At 52.6% G+C, this 14,680-nt stretch overlaps 8 protein-coding genes across 8 annotated transcripts; 3 read left to right on the top strand and 5 right to left on the bottom strand.

The window, feature by feature from the left end:
* Positions 1–150: 150 nt before the first annotated feature.
* J4E85_005839 (uncharacterized protein) lies at positions 151–2,256 on the bottom strand (the record flags this gene model as incomplete). Its single annotated transcript, XM_051470081.1, has 1 exon — positions 151–2,256. The coding sequence occupies one exon, from the start codon at positions 2,254–2,256 to the stop codon at positions 151–153; it is 2,106 nt and encodes a 701-aa protein (XP_051325569.1).
* Positions 2,257–2,916: 660 nt separating this feature from the next.
* J4E85_005840 (uncharacterized protein) lies at positions 2,917–5,199 on the top strand (the record flags this gene model as incomplete). The annotated part of the gene is made up of 1 exon (XM_051470082.1): positions 2,917–5,199. One exon carries the CDS (start codon positions 2,917–2,919, stop codon positions 5,197–5,199), a length of 2,283 nt encoding a protein of 760 aa, XP_051325570.1.
* Positions 5,200–5,322: 123 nt separating this feature from the next.
* Positions 5,323–7,116, bottom strand: J4E85_005841 (uncharacterized protein; the record flags this gene model as incomplete). The annotated part of the gene is made up of 1 exon (XM_051470083.1): positions 5,323–7,116. The coding sequence occupies one exon, from the start codon at positions 7,114–7,116 to the stop codon at positions 5,323–5,325; it is 1,794 nt and encodes a 597-aa protein (XP_051325571.1).
* An 821-nt stretch (positions 7,117–7,937) lies between these two features.
* J4E85_005842 (uncharacterized protein) lies at positions 7,938–9,041 on the top strand (the record flags this gene model as incomplete). Its single annotated transcript, XM_051470084.1, has 1 exon — positions 7,938–9,041. One exon carries the CDS (start codon positions 7,938–7,940, stop codon positions 9,039–9,041), a length of 1,104 nt encoding a protein of 367 aa, XP_051325572.1.
* Positions 9,042–9,607: 566 nt separating this feature from the next.
* Positions 9,608–10,162, bottom strand: J4E85_005843 (uncharacterized protein; the record flags this gene model as incomplete). Its single annotated transcript, XM_051470085.1, has 3 exons — positions 9,608–9,785; positions 9,843–9,961; positions 10,013–10,162. 3 exons carry the CDS (start codon positions 10,160–10,162, stop codon positions 9,608–9,610), a joined length of 447 nt encoding a protein of 148 aa, XP_051325573.1.
* A 260-nt stretch (positions 10,163–10,422) lies between these two features.
* J4E85_005844 (uncharacterized protein) lies at positions 10,423–10,766 on the bottom strand (the record flags this gene model as incomplete). The annotated part of the gene is made up of 2 exons (XM_051470086.1): positions 10,423–10,526; positions 10,613–10,766. 2 exons carry the CDS (start codon positions 10,764–10,766, stop codon positions 10,423–10,425), a joined length of 258 nt encoding a protein of 85 aa, XP_051325574.1.
* Positions 10,767–12,085: 1,319 nt separating this feature from the next.
* Positions 12,086–12,784, bottom strand: J4E85_005845 (uncharacterized protein; the record flags this gene model as incomplete). The annotated part of the gene is made up of 1 exon (XM_051470087.1): positions 12,086–12,784. One exon carries the CDS (start codon positions 12,782–12,784, stop codon positions 12,086–12,088), a length of 699 nt encoding a protein of 232 aa, XP_051325575.1.
* Positions 12,785–13,083: 299 nt separating this feature from the next.
* BNA51 (Kynureninase 1) lies at positions 13,084–14,654 on the top strand (the record flags this gene model as incomplete). The annotated part of the gene is made up of 2 exons (XM_051470088.1): positions 13,084–13,608; positions 13,662–14,654. The coding sequence occupies 2 exons, from the start codon at positions 13,084–13,086 to the stop codon at positions 14,652–14,654; spliced, it is 1,518 nt and encodes a 505-aa protein (XP_051325576.1).
* Positions 14,655–14,680: the final 26 nt, after the last annotated feature.

Genomic DNA, 14,680 nt, shown 5'->3' on the forward strand with positions numbered 1-14,680 from the left:
CATGTATTATGTACTGATAAACCCGAGCAAGTAGTGCCCGAGTATCTCCTCATTACTGGCCTTTGCCCTCGTCCCCTACGCTGATGCAATTTACCAAGGGACCGGCTGGATATCGCATTCGCTCTCGTGTTGACCACATGCGGTCTCAGACTACGCAGGTTTCGGTGCGTTTGACGCATTCATGAATGCGTTAATGTGCTCCTCGGAGGGCATCTTCTCCAGAGGGGTAAGCCAGCTCTTGGCCTTGTCGAAGCTAGACACCGCCTTGACGAGCTTGATGAAGACCTGTGTGTTGGTCTTGTCAACACGACCCTTGAACTTGACAATGAGATTCTGAATGTTCATGCCTTGGGGTGGCAACGATTCGTAAATCTCCTTGGCAGATGGTAGGGAAGGCCGTGATGAGGCTGCAGAGGGACTACCTGCGCGGCTGCCACTGGCTGTAGGACTGCCTGCACGGCTAGCACCAGGAGTGCCGCTCGGAGAAGCGCCAATCATGATGCGGTTTTTGTCCTTCTTGTCCTTCTTCCGCTTCTTGCCGGCGTCAGTCATCTCGCTGTCGCTACCAGACCCTGCGCCCTTGAGATTAGCAAGGGACGACTTCCGGGATCCATCAGCCAGCTTGTCATGCTTCTTCTTGTGCTTCTTGCGCGAGGACTCGTTGCCGCTAGCTTCTGAGAGGTTGGGTGAGCCTGGCCTCTTCTTGCTCTTGCTCTCGCCAGACTTGTGGTTCCCCGAGGGGGTGTTGGTGCCCTTGGTAGATGCACCAGAGGGGACGTTACCAGCTTCCGGTGCCTTGCCATTCTGCTCGGCTGCCTTCTTCTCTGCCTCTTCCTTGGCCTGTTGACGCTCCGTCTCGGAGTCGGTGTCGGACTCACTTTCGGTGATGTACGGGTTCTCTGGATCGCTGTCGAGGTAGTCATATTGTTTTTCGCGTTTGACTAGGGCTTTTCGGGTGCCCTTTTCCTGGATCCTCCTCTCCTCAGCCTCCTTCCGCTCTTGTTCTTCCTTGATCGCAATGGCAAGTTCATCGGGGCGATCCCATAGAGCAGCCTGCAGTTGGTCTCGCTTGAGCTTTTCTGCGGCTTCTTTGACGTCCTGCTCTTCACCTTCAAAGAGACCATTCAGACCCTCTTCGTCGTCGGCAAAGTCTTCCTCAAGGTTAAAGTCGATATCGTCCGCGTCAGCTTCGCGCTTTACAAATCCGGTTGCGTCGTCGTCGGGGCGCTCGCGCTTGATCCTGCCTTCGTCGTCTGCGCCGCCGCCGACACGGGTACGGACTCCGCTCCACATCTTCGCATTGTTCTCTGCGTTGACACGCTGCTTCTGACGCTCTTCGAGTTCGGCGAAAAACTTGGGTCCGCCGCCTCTCTCAACCTTGGCCAGGATCTTATCGAGATCATCGCCGCCAGTCTTGACCTTGCCCTTGACGTTGAACCGATACCAGCGCTCCATAGGGGCCATCTGGATTGCTGTACTGGGGTCGCCGGGGCGGGTGGTCGACAGCATGACATGTGTTTCTGACAGCTCCGACTCGTAGGTGCCGACCCACGTCTGTTTGTTCTCGAAGTCCTCCAAGTGCCATGGCAGTGTCTCCTCGTAGCGCAGAAGTTGTCGCTTCTTTGCCTCTGGAGTATCATCGGGCCGGTACTTCTGCTCCGTCTTCTTGTGGAAGGCAGGTGGCTTCTTCATGCCAGTAGGGGCGATCTTGGCTTGGTTCTCCTCGCGAACCTTGCGACGCTCCTCCTTCTGCAGCTCGATGCGCTCCCGCTCCTTCATTTCTTCCATGTCCTCCTTCGTGTCTTCTTCTTCGTAGGTGGAGCCCATACCGCTTGGAGGCGCGCGGGGATCTCGGCGGTGGAGCTTGATGGGCGTCTTGAACTGGTTGTCGTCGGTGATGTCGACGTGCGTCTTGCTCTGCAGACGCATGACATGGTGTCGCAGCTCTTTCAAGTCCTTGCGGCTTACGATAAGTGGGAAGCTGCTGGCGCCTTGGGCAATGAACTCATGTCGCAACGCGTCTTTAGACTGCGTGCCATCGCTTGCGGGCCCGGCGACGGGCTTCTTGGCCTCGTTCATTTGCGACAACGAGACCATGGGCCTTGTGATGTTCTGTAGTGGGCGACGGGGCTTGCGCAGGACATCGGCCTGCGGACGTGGGCGACGGCGACGAACAGGCGGCTGCTGGCCATTGGCGGCGACGGGCGCAGCGGGCGCGCTGGCGGGCGGCGGGTTCCCGTTCGAGTTGCCGTTCATGTCGGAGGCAGCGGTGGAATGGGGGCACGAGCGAGAGGCGATGGGCAGAGGATAGTGAGGGTGGGGAGACGCAGTCACCTTTGTCCCAGGGAGTTCCTTCAACTTCGGCCTGTGTCGCGCGCGAACGTCACAGCTCCACGCTAGTGTCTTAGCGCGCCAAGCCCGTTTCCAGCGAAGGCCGTCTCCGCCTTCCCAAACAGTGCCACCACTCAGCGACTGCCCGATCCAGTTCGTCATCGCTTCCACGGTTGCTGCGCCAGGAATGAGCCACCATAGGAATTGCGCATTTCCAGCAACCCGTTGCGCAAGAGCCACCGTGGTCGTTTAATCCAAACCCTTCCGAGGCCTGATCGCTTTGGCTAGACGAGACATTCACCCATGGTTGCCTGGTGTGAATAGTCTGCCTAAAAGATCCACCAACTGGGACCCTCCAATCGCTTTACTCCCATAGTCGTCGCCAGAACTGCCACGCGCCACACCAACCAAAGTCATAGGAAACATCCACAACTGAAGACGCCAGAATCACTTCCTCTGAATACAAGTTTGGCCTCAATAAGATCTCTTCCATACTGCCCCTCTTTCACTGCCGGACTTCGTCAATTCGGATACACACCCCACTACTTGCTTACATCGCCAACGAGTTCAGACTAATCCGACATCATGGAACAGGAGAATGCATCACAGCCCACTGGGCTCGAGAATCAATTGCGCAACATGATTCTCGGCAACGTTAGCATAGCCGGTGGTCAGTCTGGCCAAGACGCCCCGTCACCACACCGTGGACGCGGACGAGGCCAAGGAAGAGGACGTGGCCGCGGTCGTGGAGGTTTCCACGATACCGTCAACGATTTCAACAGCAACGGTCAGAGCCACACAACTCCAGGTCCTACTCCAGATCAAGCTCAAGGATGGCGCGCCCACGCCTCCGCCAACACGGCGTCAGTCCGAGGGGGTGGAAGAGGGTTTGCTTCCAACCAGCGATATCAACAACCTCCGCGAAACTTCCCAGACCAGCAAGGCCCAAATGTCTCTCAAAACGGCCCACAGGTAGACAATCGACAGTATCACTCACGGGGGCGAGGGCGGCCCCATCAACAACAAAATCTGAACGCTGATGGTACACCACGCACACAGCCCCCTAGAATCATGCAACGGCCTCATGATCATTTCGCACTGTCAGGCCAAATCCCGGTAGGTCCAGCATCGACACAGCGTCCCCGTCCACAAGGTCAATATCCTCCTCGACCACCGATGAATCAACCACGAGAGAACTCCATGGCCCAAGTCAAACACTTGGACGCAATTGCAGCAGCCGAGGTTCCGAAGGCGGAGATGTCCAGATCCGAGTCGGAGGCCAAAGAAGACTTCCGAAAGCACCTGGAAACCATCATGCAAGAAGCTTTTGCCAGCGGCTACTCTGGTGATATCTCGACTATCTCCTTGGTAGGCTTTGGCAGCTTAGCTTCCGGCTTTGGTATGCCCGGCTCAGACATGGATCTGGCAGTAGTGCCAACGTGGAAAGATCCAGCGAGGGCTAGTGATATTGCCATTGATCGTGGCATCCCGCGTTTGCTGGAACGGGCAGTTCTCGACGCCAAGCTGGGTGGCCGTCTACTCACAAGGACAAGAGTACCAATTCTGAAGATATGCCAGACGCCAACCGAGACCTTGTATAATGCTCTCGCCGAGGAACGCCAGAAGTGGGAAGAGCTTCCGGAAGAGGAGATGTACCCTTCAGACAAGCCACAAGAGGCTACCCCACCGCCAAAGCCGCTGGTAGATGTTGATGGAGCAAAAGCTTCAGAGCTTACTGCGCAGTCAGACAGCCCTAACTTTGGTGACGACTTCCCTACACTAGGTGCTGCGGCAACTACCAAGAAACGGCAAAAAGCTCCTGCAAAAGTTGAGACCGCCCAGGAAACCTCCATTACGTCGGCCACCAAGTCAGAAGACAGTGTCAGCAACGGAACCGATGAAAAGGCTAAGAAAGATCAGCATCACCGCCCTGAGAAACAGTGGATGCGAGAGAAGGTAGTCGGTCCCCTCGACTTTCCAAAGACGGGCTGCGGTATTCAGTGTGACATCAACTTCGAAAACCCACTCGGTATCCATAACACTCATATGCTTCGATGCTACTCCCTAACTGACCCTCGTGTACGGCCAATGGTTCTCTTCGTTAAGTCATGGGCCAAGCGACGAAAAGTCAACAGCGCATACTCTGGCACTCTCTCTTCATACGGATGGGTACTTATGGTACTGCATTATCTGGTCAATGTCGCCCAACCACCGGTGTGTCCAAATCTCCAACTCGCCGTCCCGCTCCCGAGCGACACAGTAGCTCTAGAGCAGTTCTTCAAGAACACGACTATAGCAGGTTATCAGGTCCGCTTTTGGCGCAACGAGCCGGAGATCATCCAGGCCGCGCAAGCCGGTCGCCTTTCACAGAACACACAGTCTGTCGGTGAATTGCTACGCGGATTCTTCCAGTACTACGCTTCTCTATCCGGGTACGGCTATGGACCCAAGCCCCCGCAATTCTACTGGACCAACGAAGTCCTGTCCCTTCGGACGCCTGGCGGAATCTTGTCGAAGCAAAGCAAGGGCTGGGTGAGCGCGACAACCAAAATCACGGCGGAAAAAAAGGTTACGAATCGGTATCTGTTCGCAATCGAAGATCCGTTCGAGACCGATCACAATGTCGCAAGGACCGTCACTCACCGTGGTATCGTTGCTATCAGAGACGAGTTCAGGAGGGCATGGAGAATACTAAAGGCCATTGGCCAAGGCACAGAGCCCGAAGGTGGAATCTTTGACGAAGTTGTAGAGCAGCCGCCCGCCCAGTCTGAGCCAAAACCTGAAGACGCTCCAAAAGGCACAATGGAAAGTCTTGGCGTTGACGAAGAACCGAAGGACGGACAAGGCAGCCAAGCGATTGCAGTGTAAGATTAGGTGTACATCGATTCGACAGATATGATGTAGGGCTCTCGAAGAGCTGGGAAAGACTATACTACATTACCGAAGTTATGAGATAGACGATGACCGACTTTGTACTGTATCAACCTCATCTCAAACCTGAAGCCATCCGTCTAATTCTTGATCCATCACCAAGAATTCGTCAAAAGCTGTGCCAGAAAGTTCATCCGGTATGTTGTGAGAAAGCTGCGTTTGCGAGGCATCCTCAAATGCCAGCGGATTAGGGCCAGAAGTGATGTCTGCCGAGAATGAAGAGAAAGACTCTCCATGTTCTCCACCTGCCAGATTACCTTCTTGGCTGTCTGTTTTCGGATCCCTCCCCATTTTACCCAGAACAGCATTCACCGCTCTCACGGCCGTTTGCGCTTCTTTCGAGAACCCCTGTTGCTGCTCCCACACACTCCTCGAAGTCTTGAGTGCTTCCATGCTTTTCTGCGCGACTTCTTCCCCGATGAGCCCTCTTTTCATGTCGTCATTCAGATTGAGACACAAGACTGTTGTGGCGAGCAGGAACTCGGATTGGATCAAGGAAAGGATCTTCCATCGATCAGTATGAAGCATGCGGCTTGGCTGGCACTGCTCGAATAAGTCTGCTTGCAGCCGCAACATTGTCAATGCTGCGCTTATACATGTCGAATGGGACAGCTGGTATTTGCTATTTGTCTTTGCAAGGATGATGAACTTGCGGTGAAGGGTAATCTGCGCGTGATGGTACGACATCGCTATATATAGACGACGGGTGATGAGTTCTGCGCCGTCTAAAATCGATTGCTGCATGGGTTTCAACTGGAGTATGGGAGGCTTCTGGATGTACGCTGTGTTGAGTAGCGCATCTAAGCGCATTGCTTCGTCGTAATCTCGCTGCTTAGATGATGTCGTGAAGTCGCAGATCATTCCGTAGACGGAGATTATCCTGCTCTTGTATACTAGGAATTGGGACAACGTGTGGTCGCTCTGTGGCCTTGCAGGCGGTAAGACGGTTGACGTATCGTCAAAGTCATCATCCAGGAGGTTGCGCGGCTCAGCGGTGTCGCATTGAGTTTCTTTAATGATTCGCGGAAGACCGACCTCAGAAGCTGAAGCGATGTCAAATTGCGTGAGGATGTACCAGGTACGCCTGCGCATTTCGGCCTCGTAGACACTCATCTGTGGGAAATGCGAGCCATCGCGGTGGTAACCCATCTTGAGCGCTACGCGTATTATAACGCCCGTCAATTGCCAACAGCCCTGTTGTGTGTCTTCACCTTGAACGTATTCGGTCTGAAGGAAAGCCAGTAAGGCCTCGATGGTATGCGGTACGCCCTTCATGTAGTTACCCAGCCTAAGACATTGTATCATCTTCTCTCGTGAGATGATGATCAGGCTGTGATATTCGGCTGCTGTCGTCTCGTCCAATGAGGCCGCACCGCCGTTCATGAATAGCGTACAATAGGCTACTGTATACATCATGCCGTATAATATAGTCAGCCACATGGTTGACGTCGAAAGCGGATCTTCCCAAAACGCTTCGTATTGTTTGATAAAGACCTTGCGGTGAACGACAAGTGAGACGGGCATGTCCGCCCATTTGAAGTATTTCGAGATCATGCTATCGACAATTATGCGGGGCGGAATCGCAGCGACGATATCCATTTTTGTAACTGGGTATGTTTGGAGAAGAAACAGGTCGTTTCCAGGGAGTGTTGGCTCAGTATGTTGTGGTTCTTCAACTTGTTCCTGTACCATGTCTTTCAGGTCACTAATCTCATCCAGGATGGCTTTCCAGTGGTCACTCTCGACGTATGAAGACTGATGGTCGTTCAGGTTTATCCGTCCAGCTTCATATACGAGAGGATCCACCGCGGCGACGGTTTCTGTAGTCTCTTGGGTCGCCAGATTCCCCGGCATCCGAGCATCAGGGGGTTTTTCTTGTTTGTCAAGCAAAGACCGGACGAGCGACTCCAGCTGATCAATTCGTTCCTCGAACGCCTTTCGCGTGGCGCTCTCTATCGGTCTGTCTTTTTGTGGAGCTCGCGGAAGTTGGGGTAGAGGGAAGCTGCACCCTGCCACTTGCCCTAGTCGAATGCAGCTCCCGCAAGGCTTGTTTCGATCACATCGAAGTCTAGACATTTCCTGTTAGGTGTCTTGGTAATAAGGTAAATCACTTCCTTACTTTCTCTTCCTGCAGAAATCACAGGATAGCTGGGCCTTCTCCCGACCTCTCATTCTCTCTAGCAGTCGTTCCGAGGAAATAGGCGAGTTTGTCATCTCTCTGGTTTGCTTCAGGCGTACTTAGGAGATGTTGAAGTGTTTAGGACCTGCTGACCATAGGTAGTGATCTTGGTGGCAACATAAGCACGATACGCACGGAGGAACTTAGGTCGGCGGCTATATACATGGGCCGTATCTTACCAGAGCTTTTACACTAAATCGCACATTCTTCCTATTGGGGTCGTGTGCGTCAGAGTAATCGAAGTAAGCCTACGGACGGCAGGTGGCTTAAATGTGGGCCCAAACGGACGTCCGCTGGCCTCTGATTGGTGCAATGCTCCGCGTCCACGAGATTGCATTGCAAGCAGGCATCAAGTCCAGGAGCTGGTAGAAGTATAAGATGGAAAGGAATCTAGATGTTGAGAATGCTGCAAGGAAAGATACTTCAAACTTTATCATCATTCAATATCTTGAGAACGCACATCTAATCACTTCTCCGAGTCCTCATCTTCTACACGATGCCTACCAATCTCGCAGCATGGATGCCAGCACCGAAGCAACGCATGGAAGTCTCGGAAGCGCCATTTCCTACTCCTGGGCCCGATGAAGTTATCGTCAAGAATCGTGCAGTGGCGATCAATCCCGTGGATTGGGTTTTGCAAGACCAGGGCACCAGTATGGCGTTCGGTTGGATCAAATATCCTTTTGTTTTCGGCTTTGATGTCGCTGGCGAAGTGGTTCAGATCGGCAGCAAAGTGGTACGGTTCAAAGTAGGAGACCGTGTTCTAGGTCAGGCGCACAGTACAGACAAGAAGATCAACAGCGCGGCATACGGAGCATTCCAGCTGTTTCCCGTTCTCCTGGAAAGGAACACATCGTCTATTCCAGACAGCTTATCATTTGAATCTGCTGCAGTGATACCTCTGGCTTTCACTACCGCTGCAGCAGGGCTGTTCGAGAAGGATCAGCTCGGTCTGCAATATCCTCAACTTCACCCGAAACCGACCAGAAAGACGGTCCTTGTCTGGGGAGGCTCGACTAGCGTAGGCTGCAACGCTATCCAACTCGCTGTTTCCGCTGGATACGAAGTCATAACAACATCTTCGCCAAAGAACTTCGATCTCATGAGATCCCTCGGTGCTAGCAAAGTCTTCGACTACAACGACCCCTCTACAGTCGACAAGATCGTCGGGGCCATGGAAGGGAAAGAATGCGCGGGAGCCATGTCTATTGGAGAGAACGCAGTTTTCCATTGTCTAGACGTCATGGGTAAATGTAAAGGCAATAAGCGTATTGCGATGGCGACCTATCCAATCCCGGCTCAACCGAAGCGATTTGTCGCACTGCAGATTGTCTGGAGCTTCACCACTTCGATGATCTCTATCATCATCAAGTCACAGTTGCGAGGTATCAAGACAAGTTTCGTGTACGGATCGGTGGCGCATTCCCCTGTCGGCGAAGCCGTGTACGCTGACTTCCTGCCTGAGGCACTCGCGACTGGCCGATTCAGAGCAGCTCCCGAACCGAGCATTGCTGGAGAGGGTCTAGAAGCCATCCAAGGAGCTTTGGAGATACAGAAGAAGGGTGTTTCGGCAAGGAAGGTGGTTGTAAGCCTGAAGTGATCCTGAGATTTGGCACATGGTCTTGAAGGTTTGCTGTCCTGGTACTTTCTCAGTAGAGAAGCACGGAGTTTACTACAATTTTCGATCAATAAGAAGTTTCCAATGTGTGCACTTTCTCTCGACGGAAACAATTTTTCCACTTTTCCATCCACGTGGCTACCCTTTTCAATATACTGACCGGCCCGTCTTCACTCTGATCGGCAAATTTCTGGCTTCCAAGCCTTTCTGCACTAATCGGGCCAGGACGAGATCGGTTCCTTGCAGAGTCAGAGACCGGGCATGCGGACAATTTGGTGCTCTATCGATAGCTTACCTGGAGCTCCTATGATCGATGCCGCCACCGGCATAGGCTCTTCACGTTGAGTAACGGTCGAATGATACGTGATCTCGCCCACTGCAGTAGTATCAGTACATGTAACACACGTGCTCGGCGACGCATTACCTATTGCAGTGAGTTCCGGAGCGCGTAGCATAGGAGATATGTTCAACGACGAATACCCGCTGAGAATGGCGTAAGGTCTATTTGTACGTAAGTGAGTGGAGTCCTGGCAGCATATCTGTCTTACTTACGGCAGCACCGCGTCGCGATAGTTGGGTCTTCCCTCTTCGATCGGAAATACCATGATGGTGATGCAGTCTTTGTTATCTGTATCAAAGACCCTGTCTAGAAGCCACTTTCGGTAAAGCTCAGAGCGTCGCCAGTAGAAGTCTCGCTCTTCTACTGTAATCTTCTTCGACACATCCCTGTCAGTCGACGGTTAGTGTGAAGCAAAGCTATGTGTCGAATGAGATATCACCTACCATTGCCAATGCATCGCTCTGTGTACGAAAGGCGGCTTTCCGTGTTTTTCCTCGTATAGCTTACGGAAATCGTGTAGATTGTGATACGAATCATGGTAGTACGGGTAACTTCCGGTCTGCTAATGATTTAGTAAAGCTAGTTTTGGTGTTGAGGTACGAAGAGTACGTACAAGTCGAAGATATTCCGCTAGATCGGCATTATCGTTTCCATCTGGGCACTCTAGCCTCCACTGATCTGCTAAGGAGATGATGGTCCTTGTAGTTCCCAAAGCGTACTCTAAGCCCGTGACGAAATTGTCGATAAGCGAAGATTGCGCCATGTTGGAAGTGGGAAGGTAGTCTTGGGAATACAGAATCCTGAACCTCGTCTAGCCTTGCATCAGCAAAGTATGTTTGAGTAGAAGATATGTAACTAGGACTGACATTTGAAGGTTGTCGAAGCACGGGTGAACTCCCATACCATACTGATATGAAGTCTGCGAACTTTGATACATCTCGACCAAAGAATACGGGCATATCGAACTTGCTAAAAGACAAGGACGTCTGTCAGTCGGTGCAAGCAGTCATTAGTCTTGCTAACTTACTTGAACTGTCCGATGACTCCGTTGGTACTTAGAATGCCTGTGGAGGGTCGGATCGAGAAGCATCCATTGTATGACGCTGGCTTCCGTCCACTTCCGTTTGCTACATCAATGTCAGTTTACCGATAGGGTGATAGCAGCCATATATTATAGCGGCGCGAGAAGATGTAGCGACTGCGAACCACTTACTGTCCGAACCAAGCGAAAAGTCCAGCCAGTCATATGATGCTATGCCTGCAGCGCTCCCATGACTGCTTCCGGAAGGGACTTGGTAGCCGTCGCCCCGAGGATTAAACGGTGCTGCGAACTCCACACACTCTAGTGGCTCCTCCCGCATGATCATTGCTTGCAGCTTGGTTTTCCCAACGATGATAGCCCCAGCGTCCACCAGAGTCTGGACGCAATCTGCGTGTTTGGATCTGGGTGGGTATAAATCTTCCCAGGCACGATTGCATAGGGTGGTCTTGTGGCCAGCGATATCAATGTTGTCCTTGACGCTGATTCTTGCACCATCAAGAGGGCGGGCACTGCTCGGATTGAAGTAGCATCGTGATGGTACCAGGACTCTTCCATTGAGTCCAGCCTTTGGTTCGTCGACTTTGACTAGAGTAAGCGCAGTTAGTTTTTGATGATAGAAGATGTGAGAAGCGCTTATCTTCCAGTACTCTCAGACCCTGGCTTGAATGTACACATGAATGTACCGTTAAATTCGCTGTATACTCTCCAAGGCTGCCATGTTCGCCCATGAACGTATACGTACGGGCCGGTCCGCACAAGCCCATGGTTTGTTCCTGGAACGAAGCTCCACGTTTTGGTACCCCATGTAGCTAGTGCCTCCAAAGCATCTTCCTTAAACTCTACCTCATCCTGATTCGCGCCATAGAAGACAACAGTGTTGGTAAAAACCGGCTGAAAGACATCGTCTTTTTGGAGCCTTTCGGTTCGCAGCCTCTCGAGAGTGGATTTCGATATAACATGTCCTGGTTCGACGACACAAACGAGAACCAACGTTAGAGTGTTGTGATCGAAACTAAGGAAGTTCTGTGATGTTTAGCGCGCGATTGCGGCAAGGAAGAGAATGCTGTGATTACTTGACAATGCTCAATCAAGACGAAATCAACGTCATTGACACGAATCGCTATCTCTTCTTCGAGCCGAATGTCGGAGGTGTCGAAATGATCAAGCTCCAGCAAAGGCAGTGCTGACTGTATTGACATCGTCGTCTTGAGAGGGGCGGGGTCTCGCATAATGTAATTCCACAGAGAACGCACGTGGAGGACGGAGCAAGAAGACGGAGGAGAAAGGTTTCGAGTAAAGGAAGTCGCGAGGTCTGCCCAACGCGTTTGGTATTCGTGCCCCATGCAAACACCACCAACCACATTGCCGCTGGACCAACAAACGCACGGGCGAAACCACCGCGCCCGCAGCCTATCACGTACGTGACTTTGAATCTGACCCTGCGAGCGACCACTTCGAACGACCGAAAGAAACGCGGGGCGTTTTGACTCCGCAATTTGTGTGAAGGACGATCGCTGCATGGGGAGCGTGCAGAAGGTAGTCAAGATAGGTTACCTACGGAGAAACCGGGTTACTCCATGCATATTACGAGACCAGTTCCATGTAAAACACTGACCAGTGTAAATCTAACTGCCTGGGTATAATCTACATCTTGATATCAAAGCTCGTCCCGCACCCACAACTACTCGTCGCCCCTGGTATGCCAGTGATCTTGAACTGGCTCCCGATCAACTCCATGGTATAGTCCACCGTGCTTCCATTCAACAGCTCCAAACTCGATTCATCGATAACGATCTTCTCTCCCTTCTCTCCCTCGAATATGGTATCTTCCTCGGTCGCCGGGTTCTTGGACAGGTCGGTCAAGTCCATGAGGTACTGGAAGCCGTGGCATCCGCCGCTCTCGATGCTTACGCGCAATGCGAGGTTCGGATTGTTATCGCCCGAGGAGATCTTCTGAAGCCGGTTCGATGCACGGGGTGCTATCGAGATCAGCATGGGGTTGCCGGAATCGTCGGTGCGTGGGTTTTGGATCGCGCGGGCGGGCTTTGCGGTGGAGGCGTCGGATGATGTGGCGAGGGCTCGTCGTGGTATGTGTTGTGGTTGTGAGAATGCTAAACCTTGTACTGGGACAAGTCTTGAAGTCCCTCGTGGAGATGATGGCGCAAGAAAGTCGAGGAATAGCGATGGCGAAGTGGCGTGCGGTGCTGCTCTGCTGTACGCTCGCATTGATTGAGCTGCGGCGGCGATAGGTTGGGCCGGCCGCCGTGTCGTTGTTTGTCTTGCTATCCGCAGGCACGACGCGCACATGGTTGAAGGGGAGGCCATTATCGCGATATCGAGCATGTGGATGGCGCTGTCGCGATGAAGGACCGCGAGTCTGAGGTCATAGCTAGGAATGTCACGCCCGACGGGATCCAATCAGACGTGCCCTCACACTCGGGGTTCTAGACCCGCTGAGTCAGGCACAAACCCCACCTTGTGCCGCCGCCACCATCCATCGTACGAGCACCAGACTGTTCCAGCCTTACCCGCTCAAGCTATCTACTTATCGTCCCTGAAGCCTCAATGATAGTGCTACAGCATCTCTGCACAAGCTTTGTCTTGTCCGAATCCCGCTAACTCTTCTTTCATCACCAGCTGCCATGCCCAAACACCACAACCCTTATCTCGCTATTCCACAGGCGGAACTGTGCACCGACGACTTTGCGAAAAAGGAAGATAAGAAAGATGACCTGAGCAAGTTGAGGGACGAATTCGTGATTCCGACAAAGGGCGACCTAAGGAACAGGAAGTTCGGGTTTCAGCAGAACGGAAAACCTGCGAACACGCGCGAAGACGACGGTGAAGAGTCCATATACTTCTGCGGCAACTCCTTGGGACTGCAGCCTCGGAGGACCAAGGAATATGTGAATCGCTACCTTGATACTTGGGCATCTAAGGGCGTATTTGGTCACTTTACCGATTACGAAGGAGGCCTGCCGCCATGGCTACACATTGATGATGCGATAAAACAAGAAACCGCGAAAATAGTCGGTGCACTGCCTACCGAAGTCGTCGTAATGGAGACATTGACTGCAAACCTGCATTTGCTTATGGCAAGTTTCTATCGACCGACCAAGGACAGATACAAGATCATCATCGAGGGCAAGGCGTTTCCCAGCGATCATGTAGGTTGATGCATACATGCTATCAGCGCTTGGTAATTAATGACTTCTTGTAGTACGCAGCTCTTTCTCAGATCGCCCACCACAACCTCGATCCATCTGCGCTTGTTACCATCGACCCGCCCTCGGCCTCCTCACCCTACCTCTCCAACGAACACATCCTCTCCGTCATATCACACCACGCACCTACAACCGCACTAGTGTTGTTACCTGGTATTCAGTTCTACTCGGGCCAGTTCTTCGATATAGAACTCATAACGCGTCACTGCCGATCACTGGGTATTACAGTGGGCTGGGATCTAGCGCATGCAGCTGGAAACGTCCCGCTGAAGCTACACGACTGGAACGTAGACTTCGCAGCGTGGTGTAACTACAAATACATGAATGGTGGTCCAGGAGTCATCGGTGGACTCTTCGTACACGAGAGGCACGGAAGGGTGGAGCAAGTGTCTACATCTCGAACAGACGGCACAAACGGCGTAGTCAGTAACGATACCGAGCTCGCCTATCGACCACGGCTGAGCGGCTGGTGGGGAAGCGATAAGAGCAGTCGATTTCGAATGGAAAACAAATTTGTTCCCATTGCTGGTGCAAGCGGATTTCAACTCAGCAATCCCAGCGCACTGGATATGACTTCCGTCATGGCATCGACAGACGTCTTTGCGTTGACAAACATGGACGCGCTACGTCAACGTAGCCTAAAACTGACCGCATACCTCGAGGCGCGGCTCCTGAAGTACGATGGAGGAGAGCCACCATATAAGATAATCACACCCGCAAACCCGGCTGAGCGGGGCGCGCAGCTCAGTTTACTTCTAAACCCGGGGTTACTGGATAAAGTCCAGCACTACATTGAAGAGCGTGGTGTCGTCGTTGACGAAAGAAAGCCCGACGTTCTGCGCGTTGCGCCTGCGCCACTATACAACTCCTTCCACGACATCCATCGATTCATTACGGTCTTCCACGAAGCTTGTCGCGAGGCCCTGAAGGGCAATGTGCAGAAGGGCGCGCATAACGACAACGTACCCCAAGGAATTGCTACTGTATGATCACGGTCTTTCAGTGCGATGGTTCA

The sequence above is a fragment of the Alternaria conjuncta genome (assembly GCF_024043145.1).
Source record: "Alternaria conjuncta strain BMP 0040 chromosome Unknown scaffold_8, whole genome shotgun sequence".
Taxonomy (NCBI): Eukaryota; Fungi; Ascomycota; class Dothideomycetes; order Pleosporales; family Pleosporaceae; genus Alternaria; species Alternaria conjuncta.